Source organism: Ctenopharyngodon idella, chromosome 17 (genome assembly GCF_019924925.1).
Source record: "Ctenopharyngodon idella isolate HZGC_01 chromosome 17, HZGC01, whole genome shotgun sequence".
NCBI classification, from domain to species: Eukaryota; Metazoa; Chordata; class Actinopteri; order Cypriniformes; family Xenocyprididae; genus Ctenopharyngodon; species Ctenopharyngodon idella.
In genome coordinates, this window is record NC_067236.1 from 9,190,551 (window position 1) to 9,205,961 (window position 15,411).

General features: G+C 35.2%; 1 protein-coding gene across 2 annotated transcripts; it reads left to right on the forward strand.

Annotated features, from left to right (window-relative positions):
* Positions 1-204: 204 nt before the first annotated feature.
* On the forward strand, positions 205-15,332 carry lin52 (lin-52 DREAM MuvB core complex component). Of its 2 annotated transcripts, none has more exons than XM_051867965.1 (6): positions 205-350; positions 978-1,052; positions 1,198-1,235; positions 1,331-1,397; positions 1,625-1,708; positions 14,947-15,332. In XM_051867965.1, the coding sequence occupies exons 1-6, from the start codon at positions 332-334 to the stop codon at positions 15,000-15,002; spliced, it is 339 nt and encodes a 112-aa protein (XP_051723925.1). In that variant the 5' UTR covers positions 205-331; the 3' UTR covers positions 15,003-15,332. The 2 variants fall into 2 exon arrangements, with proteins under 2 accessions (XP_051723925.1, XP_051723924.1); XM_051867964.1 differs by lacking the exon at positions 205-350 and adding an exon at positions 571-722.
* Positions 15,333-15,411: the final 79 nt, after the last annotated feature.

A 15,411-nucleotide genomic window follows, 5' to 3' on the forward strand; every position in this document is an offset into this window, starting at 1 on the left:
AATATAACATACTTTTCATAAACCACAATGCTTGGAGGAAGAGTGGTGTTGCGTTTTTGGGCTGTATATTTGGTAAGTTTAACATCTCAGAAGTTTTTCTGCTGTATGTTCTTAAATATGTACTGTAACTTAATCTTGTACTCAATTTTATTAAATTAACACTCAGTTAAAACTACTGTTGCTTCTCAGGTAAGCTGAAACTGATGTTTACCAATGATTCATATTTCTCTGTCAATGGTTGCGACATCTCGCACAACACGAGAGGGCGGGGCTACAGGTATCCACGACCTTCAGCCATTGGCTGCCTCGAATCACATGTGTTGTTGTCAAGATGGCGTCTCCGAATGGAGGTAAATTTTAATTCCTCTTTTCCCTGGTAGCATTAGTTGTTAATGTAGCAGTGCAACGGACCGATTAAACATTGTAAACTGTTATGCTGTTCAGCATATCCTCTTAAAGAATGTTCGAATTGAGTTTCAAAATAAGCTTTTACCTCGAAATAGCGTCATAAAATTGTTTGGAGTCAGTCATTAGCAAGCTACGTGTCAAGCGACATCAGTGTATTAAATATTTTACGAATGCAATGATACAGCGGTTATGCGGGAAAAGATTACTTTTGTTGTATCTTGCTTTTAATTTTAAATATGTATTTTTGTTTATTTTTGACAAACATTGCTATTCAATTCAGCTAGCTCACCTTGATCACAACAATGCATTACTGAGTAATCATAATTTAACCTCCCCCTCTGTTGTGACCCGTCATAACATTACTTGTATACTAATATTATATCCTGAATAACAAGGATTATTGTTCCCAAAGTCGCAGTATTTAAACTCATATGTATTAGAATTGCTCTAATATCTGCTCTTTTTGTAATCAATGCCTTTTTTAAAAAAACAAAATGTCAATACTGATCGATTTTATCTGAACCAGTGTTGTAATAAAGAGCATATATGATTGTTTTTTCTATATATAGGTGAGGACTTCGAGTCCTCTCTGCTGAGTTTTGAAAAACTTGACCGGGCTTCACCTGACCTGTGGCCGGAGCAGTGTAAGTTTGATTGTCTAATGTTATTGATTTTGACAAAAATAGTATTTTTCAAGATGCCACACTCCCAGATGTTGTGGAGGGCTTTTTTTAATGTATCTTTGAATGTTGTTTGAAAGTCCCATGCACTCCTTTGATATTTTAACAGTACCGGGTGTTTCAGAATTTGCTGCATCCTTCAAAAATGTGAGTAAAAAAATAAATAAAATTATCATAGCAAATTATAATAAATTATTTTCAAACATGAGAGATGAAATTAAGACTTCTGTTTGTTATTCCAGCCTATCACAAATTCTCCACCCAAGTGGATGGCTGAACTGGAGTCAGAAGATATTGAAATGTTGAAAGGTCTGTTTTGCCTTTTTCATCAAATAAAACAAATTAATATTGAAACTAATATTGTTTTATTGTCATGGCACCATGTGACAGATGCTTGCTTCAGTTGAAGAGATTAATAATGGTTTGATAAATTGTAATATGAATTTAGAAAAGTGTGGTCATTTTTATTAACTTATTTGTGCTGTCATTGGCATAGGTCAATACATATTAGATTCGGTTTTCTTGATTTGTTTTAGAATTAGGAAGTCTGACCACAGCAAATCTGATGGAGAAGGTGAAGGGACTGCAGAATCTGGCTTATCAGTTGGGCTTGGAGGAGTGTAAGTAATCTTAGTTTCTTAGAAACAGTGCATCAGTTCACCGTTTATGCAGTGACTTTGTAAAGCCTCCACTAGATGGCGTTATTACCAAAGGGGAAAAAATCATTCACAACCGCGAACACATCTGTTATATATTAAGACATTTTACACATCTACACTCCTGGGCAAAAAAAGGCTAAACGCTAAGCTTTTAATTGTCTTAACCACAAATTATTGGTCAGGAAATTAGCAAAAGTTAAGCAAATGCACTACTTAAAAAGCCATTGCTGTCTCAGAAAAACATCAAAGACAGAACAATGTTTTTATATGGGAAGTTGTGTGAGAAGTGATGAATCACAATGAAACACGAGTAGCATGGTGATGCTCCAGAGTGGTGTCTTTGAAAATCTGCTGAGAAATATAATAATAAATGAATCTCTACCACAGCGAAGCATAGAGGAAGAGGTGTTTTTGTCTGGAGCCTTTTTAGCTGCTGGTATTGATGAACTACTTCACTATGAAAAGTAATTTAATGCTTTGGAGTGCAGGAGAATATTGCAGAATGGCTTGCCTCCCACAAATGAAAAGTTGTTATCTAAAGAGGAATGATCGGATGTTATTTTTCAACAAGACAATGCTCCTGCCCAAACTGCAAAAACAACCAAGAAGTGGCTTGAGAAGTTGAGAACAAGTCCATCAGTTTTATGTTTTGGCCTGGTCAGGGTCCAGATTTGAATGCTAGTGAATATTTGGACTATTATATTAAACTCAAACAAACTGGGAAACATTTTTCAACTACTCATGAACTGTTTTAAGCCATTAACATTGAGTGGAACAACACTGACTTCTTTCTGTAAAAAGCTTTCTGCAAGTTTACTCACATGGCTTAAACATTTAAAGAAAACAAAGGGAAAGGCTATTCTGTGCTAAGTTACTTTATCTACAGTGTTTGTGGAATTTTTGCTAATTTCCTGACCAGTGATATGTGATTAAAATGGTTAAGACCATTAAATATTTTGCCATTTTTGGTTTGGCACATTTTTTTGCCCAGGGGCGTAGTTGATCGAAAAACAGATTTTCCCTGCTGTTAGATTTATGATACAGGTTCTTTAAAACATATAAACTATTATAAATAATCTAGAACGTAAATCTGTCTGAAACCTACCTGAAAAATTTCATCATTACTCCAAAAATGCTATTTTTTTTTAATTTATTTATTTATTTTATTTGATAAGTCTCAAATGAATCCCCACTCTATATTTAAACACAACTGGCTTGTTGCCCAGTAGCTCTGAAATGTTATATCGCAGAATTGCTAGATGAAGCCATAATCCATACTGGCAGGATTACAGGAAAGATAAGTGTTTCCATGATTTACTAGATGAAAATGGGCATCAAATGTACAAATCTTGCACAATTTGAAAGCGACTACTGAAAACCATTTGTAAACACTTGTTTCAAATATATTACATTCCATCAGACATTTTGACCTTTTATGTAGCATGTTCAAAAACGTCCCTCAACAAGCACTCCTTCAAGGAGAGACATAGGATGAATTCGGTTAAAATCTCAAACTCAAGTTTCCCAATTTACTTTAATTTACTCTATTATGGGCCCAGACTGTGGTGATGCATTTTCATAGATGTCTAGTAAAGTTTTTCATATTTTCATTTTTTAAATTTTTTTTATACACATTTATAAAGCTATACATTGTGTTATATTACCTTGTCAGTAAATGACAAAAAAACAAATTACCCCTGCTGCGAGGGTGTTTCTAATACAACGGCTGAGGGAGAGATGGCAAATTTGACATCTCTCCTCTGACTGCTGTAATCAATCTCTCAATATTTTTTTCCCCTCTTTTGGAAAGTTGTGGATACAATATCATGAGTTTTTTCCTTTGCTATTATGCAAATACAAAAATTTTATCTGCTGTCATCTCCCGTTGACTGCTACAGAAGTTTACCTTATGACGACATCCGCTTCTGAGAGCCCCTTGAAAAATAATATTCATTCATAAATTATTCTATTACATTTGAGTAATGAGGATCTCCATATTACTTATTTTATAATGTCTTTGGTTGTAAATGGTGCATAAAATAATAACTTTAATGTTATATATTAATATACTTTGTTTTATTCACTGAATATTTATGCGTTTTTTTTTTAAGAGACAGAGCATAAGTTCCATATTTTTTATATTTTTAATGTATCAGTTAATGTTTTATCATTTAATATTTGGAATATCCCATAGCAATATTTTTATTTATATTTCTGTAAAAGTACATGAATGCTGTCTAAATGCATATTTCTGGGATAAATATCTCACTTTTGGATTTAGCTTCCATGCTGCTTTTGCTATGTAACAACGGCAAGTAGAAAGGCATAACCGGAGTCTGTTCTGCCTCCATTTAATATGTTCGACTTTGCACTCAGTAAGCTTCCTAGCAGTGTAATAAGTCAATGTAGATGTCTCCACCCTCCAGTCATTTTGTCCTCTGCTTGTTCATGGTGACTTCTGTAGGAATGCAACCTACTTCAAGACATTTATTCTTTTTAACAGCAGTAAGAAAATTAATTTCCAATGCTGGAAGCAGGTTCTCTCCATCTAATATATAACCTGTGCGTGACAAAACTATGATTTAGTGTGAGTTTGTTTTCACATTTGTTTCTTGTGTATCTTTGGCTATACCCACCCACTGGTTACTTAAGTCAAACTTGGCGCTGTAAAGTGGAAAATATACTGGTGAAGTGATGAGAGGTCGCCTTGTGAGTTCACTGTTGATTTGTAAAATCTCCATCAAGACGCATGATTAAAGTAGGCTCGTTCAACCAAGATTATGCCAAACATAATTTGTCACAGCTCTATGCCATTGAGCGAAATAATAGTTAGAAAATAGTCAGCTGCATGAACTCCAGAAGTTTTGTGTAAAACCAAATTATCATGTTCTTCTAGCATTCAGTGGAAGCAAGAAAGTCTGAACGTCAGTGCAAAGGCGTTCACATGATGATGTCACAAATTTACTTAGATTATTTAGTTGGAGAGAGTACAAATTCTGAAATATTTCATATTTATTTTACTTGTTCAAAAATTTGGAGTCAGTATTTTTTTTTTTTTTAAAGAAATTAATACTTTAAGTCAGCAAGGATGTTTTAAATTGATCAAAAGTGACCGTAAAGACACAATTTTACAAAAGATTTCTATTTCAAATAAAACTCTCTATTCATCAAAGAATCTAAAAATATCACAATTTCCGAAAAATATTAGTAAGCACAACTGTTTTCAACATTGATGATAAGAACTATTTCTTGAGCAGCAAATAAGCATTAGAATGATTTCCGAAGGAACATGTGACACTAAAGACTGGCTGCTAAAAATAGAATAAATAACATTTTAAAATATAAAAACATTTAAATAGTAATAATATCTCACAGTATTACTGTTTCTGTATTTATCATCAAATAAATACAGCTTTGGTGAGCATAAGAGCCTTCTTTCAAAAACAATAAAAATATTACTAACCCCAAACGTTTGAACAGTAGTGTACATTATAATGTTTCTTTGTATTACATTTTTCAAAATCTTAAGACTGTTTATTTCAAGGTTTAGATGGAAAAAAAAACGCAGATTCACAATATGGTCTCGGGTGTTTGGACCCTTCTGTTCACATGTGTAACATGAATGTAGGGGAACTAAGCTGTAATCCGCTCTGTGCTTACATCAATTCATTATATTGTTCTGCATCATTTCAATATTCTATATTTCAGTACCATAAAGATATTTTAAATAAGCGTACTGGTATGTAATTCCTCCTACTCTGAGGAGACAGATATGGAATTATGATTATCATTCGGCTCAGAGCAGCATTTAACGCAGCGCCCTTTAATGTGGTGTGGTTTAATTTTCTTCCTTCTCCTGGCTGTCAGGGGAAGCCTTGTAAATCTGAGCTACTTTTTCATCATGTTTCTTTCTCTCTTCAGTGCTTTTAAACGAGCTGATGAGAGGTAGTGTTAGGAGACGGGAGGGTGAGGAGGAGGAGGAAGATTTACTGCATCTTTGGCTCGGCGGCCATTAAAGTCGTGATCCAGTTAATGGGGATAATGCAATCAGGCAGTGAAAACTCACCCCAAAGGCAAGGTTATCAGCCACACATTTGATTTATATATTTATTTAGTTTTTCGACTCAGGCACATGCAGATGGCGAGCCTTTAGATGCATTAGCTACATATGTTTGGGGTGGAAAAATATGATCAACGGCAGCATATATTAAGCTTTGATTAATCGTGACTTATGTTAAGCTTAAAATGTATAAATAAGTGTATATTAAGTATTTTAATAGCTTGGTGTTGAGTGGATCAGCACATTTTCATCTGTAACTGCTACGTGAGGGGTGCGTAAACCTTTTGGGGGTGCGACCATAGGCAGATAAGGATATCATGTGCGTGTGTATTTATTTGTGTGTGTGAGCATGACATGTGCCACACCAGTCTCCTTGGGGACGTTTACCCCTCCTCTCCTAGCTGAGTGACGCTGATCAGGGTCGTTGTGGGAGGGCCTGACGCGTGCCTACCCCTCCAGCCCCCCACCAGTACCCATCTGCTCCGGGCCGTGATGAATGCTGCTGTCGGGGGGCTGCTGAGCATGGTCATCAGGCCCTCCGCTCCCACAGGACCAGTCACTACACTGATAAGTACTGTTATTGAAGGTAATTGAATGGAGAGTGCTCCTCTGGGACAGCCAGGCCTCAGGCGATGCTGATGATACCTCCGATTCCACTGCGGCGGCTTGCACAGATGATGTAACACACTTGTTTGTTCTTGAGTAATTGTGGGGGTGTTTTTTTTTTTAATGGGGTGTTAAATAATTTGGAAATATTTTGTAGGTCTAACAAGATTACAACTGCATTTTTGTGTTTTGCATAAAATGTATTAAAGGGTTAGTTCACCCAAAAACGAAATTTCTGTCATTAATTACTCACCCTCTTGTCGTTCCACACCTGTAAGACCTTCGTTCATCTTCGGAACACAATTTAAGATATTTTTGATTAAATCCGAGGGTATCTGATCCACACATAGGCGGCAACGTCATTGCACCTTTTGACGTCCAGAAGTAATTAAAAACATGGTTAAAATAGTGCTGCTCACGTGTTCAGCTTCGGCCAATACTGAGCTGGCATTCAGACGTAAACAAGGAAGCCTGCACTGAGTTCACTAGGTATAACAATGGTTCAAATTGTTGAATAAAGTCATTATTTTTGTTTTGTTTTTGCGCACAAAAAGTATTCTTGTCGGTTCATAACATTAAGGTTGAACCACTGTAGTCACGTTGACTATTTTAACCATGTTTTTAAGTACCTTTCTGGACGTCAAAAGGTGCAATGATGTTGCTGTCTATGTGTGGATCAGATACTCTCGGATTTCATCAAAAATATCTTAATTTGTGTTCTGAAGATGATCAAAGGTCTTACGGGTGTGGAACGACATGAAGGGTGAGTAATTAATGACAGAAATTTCATTTTTGGGTGAACTAACCCTTTAATAATGCCCACTAAAGGGTTTTCAAAACTCCCTAACCCTGAGGATTGAACATGAATAATCTTCTCAATCACCTCAAATCGTGCAGCTTGTTGTGGAGAGGTGGGCTATTACTTTTCTAAGCTATCAGATTTAGGAATGTGCTAAAAACCTTTGCAGTTTTATAGCAAAACTCTGGCAACCATTCTAGTAACATGGCGCCATGTTTTGTACAGTCAAGTGGAAATCACATTTTCTTCAGAAAATGTGGTGTTCTAGTTAGTCTCATGTTTCCCTGGATGGATATCATGATTACTATTTATTACAGATGCTATGGTATGAGCATATATGAAAAATTAGAGTGTCCTTAATAAAGAAAAGAATCTATCTGTCTATCTATCTATCTATCTATCTATCTGGTTTTTGATTTTACTATGCAAAAAAATAAATGCATAGAAAAACAAAAAGCTCACAGGAAAAAGCATACATTGACTAAAACATAAGTTATTAATATTTTGATGTTCTCGTGTTTTTGCATGTTCATAATTTTTTTTGTATGATGGCCTGTCCAAAAATTCTGTACAATTTGGCATGTTTCATTGTGTCACAAATAAAACAACAACTTAAGTTTAAAAAATTAAAATATTTTAATAAAGGATGAAGATGTCAATTTTCCTAGGCCGGACATCACTTTGGCCACTACTGTATATACAGAAAAAGTATGTGAACCACTTGCAGAATCTGTGAAAATGTTAATAATTTTAACAAAATAAGGGAGATAATACAAAATGAATGTTATTTTTTATTTAGTACTGTCCTGAGTAAGATATTTTACATAAAAGATGTTTACATATAATCCACAAGATAACCCCATTCATAAGTATGTGAACCACTGATTCTTAATACTGTGTGTCATTACGTGGATGATCTACGACTGTTGTTTTGTTTTGTGATGGTTGTTCATGAGTCCCTTGTTTGTCCTGAGCAGTTAAACTTAGCTCTGTTCTTCAGAAAAAATCTCCAGGTCCTGCAGATTCTTCAGTTTTCCAGCATTTTTTGCATATTTGAACCCTTTACAGCAGTGACTGAATGATTTTGAGATTCGTCTTTTCACACTGAGGACAACTGAGGGACTCAAACGCAACTTTTAAAAAAGTCCAGAAAAAAACATGATGCATTAATAGATGGGGGGTGAAAACATTTGGAATTTGAAGATAAAGGTAAATTGTATTTAATTTGTCTTCCAGGAAACATGCAAGTATTTTCTGTTGCTTCCGAAGGGCAGTACTAAATGAAAAAAAATGATATTCGAGCGAAATAAGAAAAATTTGGACCTCTTCATCCCATTCAAAAGTTTTCACCCCCCAACTCTTAATGCATCGTGTTTCCTTCTGAAGCATCAGTGAATGTTTGAACCTTTTTTAATAGTTGTGTTTGAGTCCCTCAGTTGTCCTCCATGTGAAAAGATGGATCTCAAAATCATTCAGTCACTGTTGTAAAGGGTTCAAATATGCAAAAGATGGTGGAAAACTGAAGAATTTTTGGGACCTGGAGATTTTTTCTGAAGAACAGAGCTCAGTTTAACTGTTCAGGACAAACAAGGGACTCATGAACAACCATCACAAAACAAAAAAACAGTCGTAGATCATCCAGGTAACCACACACAGTATTAAGAATCAATGGTTCACAAACTTTTGAACTGGGTCATTTTAATAATTTCAGCTATTTTTTTTTTGTCTTATGGATTATATGTAAACATCTTTTATGTAAAATATCTTACTCAGGACAGTACTAAATAAAAAAATAACATGCATTTTGTAAGATCTCTCTTATTTTGTTAAAATTTTGCACATTTTCACAGATTCTGCAAGTGGTTCACATACTTTTTCTTGCTGCTGTATGCGTGTATAAACAAATATCAATTAGTAATTCATAAATATCATTACGTTTTTGAGGAGTCACACCACATAACATTTTACAACCTGATCTTGCCTTTCCTTGTAATAAAAAGGCCAAATTATCTGATATTTTAGAGATTTATTTGGCCTGTCCAAATATCCACACTTGCAGTTTTTGCACTTAATCACTTGTCTACTTACATAACGTATTTCCTATATTTGGCCCAAGTGTTCAAGTGGGCATGAAGACTGCAAGTGATTTTGATTACCCAATGGGACACACTTATAGTGTTGTAAAAATGCAATTGTTTACAGAGCTTTATTTTGATTTTTTGATACAAAAATAAATGTGAAATTGAAATTGAAATTGAATTTTCAATTTTTTGAATTTTTAAAATGTCTGTTTAGTAGTCCCTATAACAGATGGCACAATTTAGTAATTGTGGTGCTTCTAATTAAGTGATAAAAAGCAGTTATAATTGTTGTACAAAATACACATACTTATCTTTGCACCAATAAAATGTAAATCTTTTTTTTTTTTTTTTTCTACCAAATTTTATATTTTATCTAATTAATTTAACTTGCAGTGGGACATCTCGCGATTTCGGGGGCATTCAAGCGGTATTCAAGATAGTGTGGGTTTAGTGTGCGTTAAGGGCACCGAGCTTTTGCTTTTTAAGATCTGGGACAGTCTTGCACACTTACTTCCTGTCGCGTACACACGCTCTCTAATTGGTAAGACCGCAAGTTTTGGTTTTTGGACAGGCCCATTGACCTTGACATGCACTCTTGAGTGTCTGCAGGGGTCCTCTCTGATTCATGTTGGTTTCATCAGGTTTTTGATTTGGTGGATGAAACTTTTTAAAATATTGATTAGCAGTAAAGAAGTTTTGTTAAAATATTTTTCATAAGAAATAATAAGAATATGCAAAAATACTTAATTTCATGTTTTTAAATAAGGCTTTTCCTTTATAATATCAGGAGTTTGTCTTTTTTTTTTTTTATCTCCTTACCTCCAAAAATATCAAATTTAATACAGAAATTAAAAAAAAAAAAAAAAAAAAATGCTCAGAGGAGGTATATTCAATTGATTGTGTGCATGAATTGCATTTTTTTATGCATTTTTTAACAAATTAATAGATCTTCGCACAAAAACTGGATGTCATGTCATTGACCCAAATGTGGTTCTCCATATAGAAGGTTAACTGGTTTAGATGCATATGATAAATATTAAAGATTCAGGAAGGAACAAAACTGTGGCTCGCAACATCCAAGAACCTCCTGCTGTTCAATCTGTTCTTGCACCCAGTATGAAGGTCAGACCCATCCAGCACTAATGGCCCCAATGTTCACTGCCTCCTCCCCTAGATCAATCTCTTCTCTATTAAGCGGAGTGTGTCGCTGAATATGATTGCAGTGATGCTACCCTACCCTAGTAATGTGCTTCCATCAATCCATCAGAGACACCTGACCGCAGGGGCAAGCAGTTATGAAGTGCTGCTAGATGACAGGCTGAGCTGGGGGAAAGCTCTCCTCGACTTTACTCTCCTCTGTCTTCCTGTCCTCTCATCTTCCCCTCCCCTCACACAGTCCTGCTGGATTCCTGCGTCTTTATGGCTAATATAATGGCAGAAGGGAGCAGGAATGTTTGCGGTATCACATTCAAAATATAATCCTTAACTTCATACTGCAAAAATGATTTTCTAAAGTGTTTTTGTCATGTTTTCAGTAAAACACCTAAACATTCTTTAATCAAGATAATGACATAAGATATAAAGTCTTGTTTTTCTAAAAAAAAAAAAAAAAGAAAAGTCAGGATTAAGTGACTTTATGCTCAAAACAAGAACAAATATGGGGTAAGAAAAATAAAACTTGTTTTTACTTTGAATTAAATTAAGTTTATTTTTCTTATCCCATTGGCAGATATTTTTCTTGTTTTAAGTATAAACTCACTTAATTTTTGATAATTTATTTCAGAAAATACTAAATACTGTAAGTAAAGGCTTAGTTCACCCAAAAATGAAAATTCTGTTATCATTTATTTGCATGTCGTTCGAAACCCATAAGACTTTCGTTCATTGTCGAAACACAAATGAAGATTTTTTTTAATGTAAACTGAGAGATTTCTGTCCCTCCATTGACAGTCCACGAAACTACCACTTTGATGCTTCAAAAAGTTCATAAAGAGATCATAAAACTAATCTATATGAATTGAGCGGTTTAGTCCAGTATTTTCTGAAGAAGCTTGATCGCTTAATATGATGAACAGATTGAATTTAGGCTTTTATTCACATATAAACATTCATCAACCGATGCGAGAACCAATGAGGTTTGTTCTCGTGTGTCAAGCATGTACGGATGAGCTTCTGTTTGTGTTCACTGATCAGTGTTTATATGTGAATAAAAGCCTAAATTCAATCTGTTCATCATATAAAGCGATCGAGTCTCTTCAGCAAATACAGACTAAACTGCTCGATTCATATATTTTCGTTTGACGATTAGTTGAGTGCTTAGTAAGTGTGCTTCTCAAGTAAATTTATCTTGATTTAAGATTGTTTATACTTTAAAAACAAGTCAAAAATACTGAGTAAGAAAATATTTTTTTGCAGTGCATTAGTTTCACTTTGACCCTGACATGCTATGACGTCATTTGGACTCTTCGACTGCACAGATACACCCCAGCTTGGCATGGAATTTGGACCAGTATAGCGGAAAAGTGGAGGGAATTCATCTAAATCGTTCTCCCTTCTCTGTCCTAGCCACCACCTCTGTCAACAGATCGGAAATGACACCTTATTTCCATAAATACATTAGGAATTCATTGGATTTTCTTTCCCAGCTAATCATAGCGCCTGTGTGAAACCTTTTAGGGTTTTTAATGAATGAATTTTGACTGATTGCCTATTAATAAGGACACCTCTTGAACAGGGATAGGCTGTGGCAGGGCTGGCAGCGTGCGTGAGCGCGTGTGTGTAATGATTCGTGGTGTCAAGCGGTTGGAGGGAGGGGTAAGAAGAGGAGAGCTCTCGGCTGGGACATTAAGAGGAAGCAGTGGCTCCCTTGGGAAATCACTCACCATGTCTGCATCTTAAATATCTCTGTGAAGTATCAATAAGTAGGTAATTGAATTTTGAACACAAACATGAGCATCAGGTGTATGTGTTCCAACGCAGGGACGAGAGGGTGGGTTTGTGTGCGAGCGTGTGTCTGTCCTCCCCCGTCCCATGAGGTTTAGGCAGCGAGAATGGATGTTAAATCTATTAAATAAAGATTACTCCCCGTAATAGCCAAGTGGCAGTTTCAGATGTGCAACAGGGGCACGATTAGTGTGTTTGACTTCTAATGAAAGTGAATTGGGGCAGTCAGGTTTTGGAGAAAATTCAGTTTAAGGTCCAGGAATTCATTTTCTCCTCTGGGTTAAAAACAAACCATCTTGTCTCCAGATGTGCCGTAATGGCCTCTAAAAGATTCCCAAGATAAAAGACCATTCATATCTGTTAAACTGCATTAATTTTGAAAGAAAAAAAGTTTAATGGTAACATATTTGATCATATTTCATATAGTGTGTTGTATGTATAAATATATAATATTGAGATCTATAATTTAATATAACACATAACCATTCAATACATAACCATTTGTAGCACTTTGCTTATATATCGGCTTATTTCTGTTACCATTATTTTGCCTATTAATTCATCATGTAGCATATTTGTTTCATTCAAATATGAACGAGTGTACATACACCATCAAGAAGATAATATGGCCCTTGGAATCCATAATATGCCATTTAGTATGGATGTCACCGGCAACAAGCTGCTGATTAACTAAGTACAGAATTAGTAATTGACCTTTCTAATCAACTAAACAAATCTCTAACTCCTGCTAATCAGTATTGATCTGCCCCGTCCAGTGACAGCACCAGCTTTGTGCGTGTGTGTAAATGCACATACTTGTGTGTGTGTGTGTGTGTGTGTGTGTGTGTGAATGTGTGAAAGTGTGTTTGAGCAAGGCTTGCTGGCAGGACCCTCTACACTCCCCTTTTTAATCTAACTCACTCAATGCAAATCATTTCTCTTCTGCTCTGACGGGAATTGTGGATAAATGGAAATCTAATTAATGAGTGGATCAGAGGGGTGCACTCTGGTGAAGGGGTCTCATGGGAGAATGCTTGGCCAGACAGACTCCTGTATTGTTTTGGACAGAACATGTGAGGGGGATTGGGAGAGGGGTAGTAAGAGTTAGAGTAGGGCTGTTAGTTCAGCTATGACGAAGCTCTTTCCCCCGTTTGTGGACACCTCCAGAAACCAGTGGCCCATTTAACAAAGCGTTAGCTGCCTTATCATTGACATTAAACCTGGGATTAAGACACACAAATACTTATGGAAAGTACTTAAGGCACTAATCTCTCACAGAGAGACTGCAGTGGGGTGTTTAATGACTGTAATATCTTATAATGCTCATCATTACTTACGTTTTTCACTTATAATATTGATATCCATTGTATTAATATACTGAAGATTAAGTTGACTTTCAGGCTTTATTCATAGCTTTCTCAGGGATCTAATAGGAGTCAGATGTTCTACTGTTTGAACCTATGCCAGGGAAAACCGAAATAATCAAACTTCTCTTTATTCCTCTGAATTTTAGCTTTTGATGTACAATGCACTTTTAATGTAAAATATATTATTGCAATATGCTTGTTCTGTTTGTCTAGTTAGTTAAGCTTCATTCAACTCTTTAAACTGGTTATGACACACCATGTTACATTCAAAGTGTGTGATGAATATAAATCAATTAAAAAGAATATTAAATTTAATTTGTAATATTCTAAAATACCTTTTAAGTATATTCGTACACGTAAAATATATTTTCAGTTGTGGGTTAGTACATGTTGGGGCCAGTAAGATTTTTTTTTGTATTTTTTTTTTTTTTTTGTATTATTTATTCAGCAAGAATGCATCAAAAGTGACAGTAAAGACATTTATGATGTTACAAAAGATTCCTGTTTAAAATTAATGAAACTGATAATATAATGCTGTTCTTTTGAACTTTCCATTCATCAAAGAATCCTGAAAAAAAAAAAAAAAAAAAAAAAAAAATCACTTTTTCCTCAAAAATGTTAAGCCGCACAACTGTTTTAAACATAATAAATAATAATAAAAAATGATTCTTGAGCAACAAATCAGCATATTATAATGATGTTTGCTGGATTGTATGACACTGAAGTCTGGAGTAATGATTGTAATAGTATTTTAATAGTATTTCACATTATTATATATAATATATATAATATAATATATAAACTATTGTTTGGTTTTATTGCCTTATTTCATCTTGATTTGCTAATTTCTAAATCTAAATCCAAGTAACATCATGTTTAATCCAGTGATGGAAAGCTGAAGGTGAATTCACTGACACTTGCTCCCGTCATTAACACGCCACACAGGGCAGCTCATCTAAATTACAATCCGCTACATTATTTCATTATCTGCTGCCCAACGCCGTCGTTTACCCTGTCCCTCAAACCCATCATTTCCTGCCTGAAAAACACACCCAACAGCTCATCAGTGCCTGTGTCAGCCTGACCACAGGAGGGGTCATAGCTGTTACACCTCCATTTCTAAACGATAAGGAGAGTGTGCTGTAGATTATGCTGGAGCTTTGAGAATGGGTTCTTTAGAACCACTTTAATGTAGTACATTATATTTACTTCAATAATTTCTCAGGATCTCACTTTCCCTGATTAAAATATGCCGTGTAAAGTTACTTAATGTGCATCTGATAAGGTTTGGAGACTTTCATATTATAGTGCAATAACCTGTTGACTTCATTGTCCTTTTCCAGCCCGAGAAATGACGAGAGGGAAATTCCTGAACATCTTGGAGAGACCCAAAAAGTGAAGACCCAGATGGTGACCGCTGACCTGTCGGGTCAGCTACCACTTGATTGTGATCTTGTAAGGCAGAAAACAGTAGCATGATACATTAGCTTTTAAATGCTTTCACTAAGATTTGACTGCTTTGAGGTCAAAACATCACAACAAGCAATGCACCATTTTTGTATATATGTTCGCAAAACGTTCTTTAAATGACAGGTGCTGAGTAGAAAGGGTAGGATAGTGGAGTGCTATTCATTGTTCATAAATGTATTTATTTTTCACTCTGCTGTGTTTAATACAGTTTAATACAACTTCAATTGTTTTAATAAAATGTCAGTGTTGTTTAAATGAAGTACAGTTGGTTGTGTTCGCCTACATGCCCTGCCTGAAAAAAAAAAAAAAGAAAAAAAAAATATTATTATTATTATTAT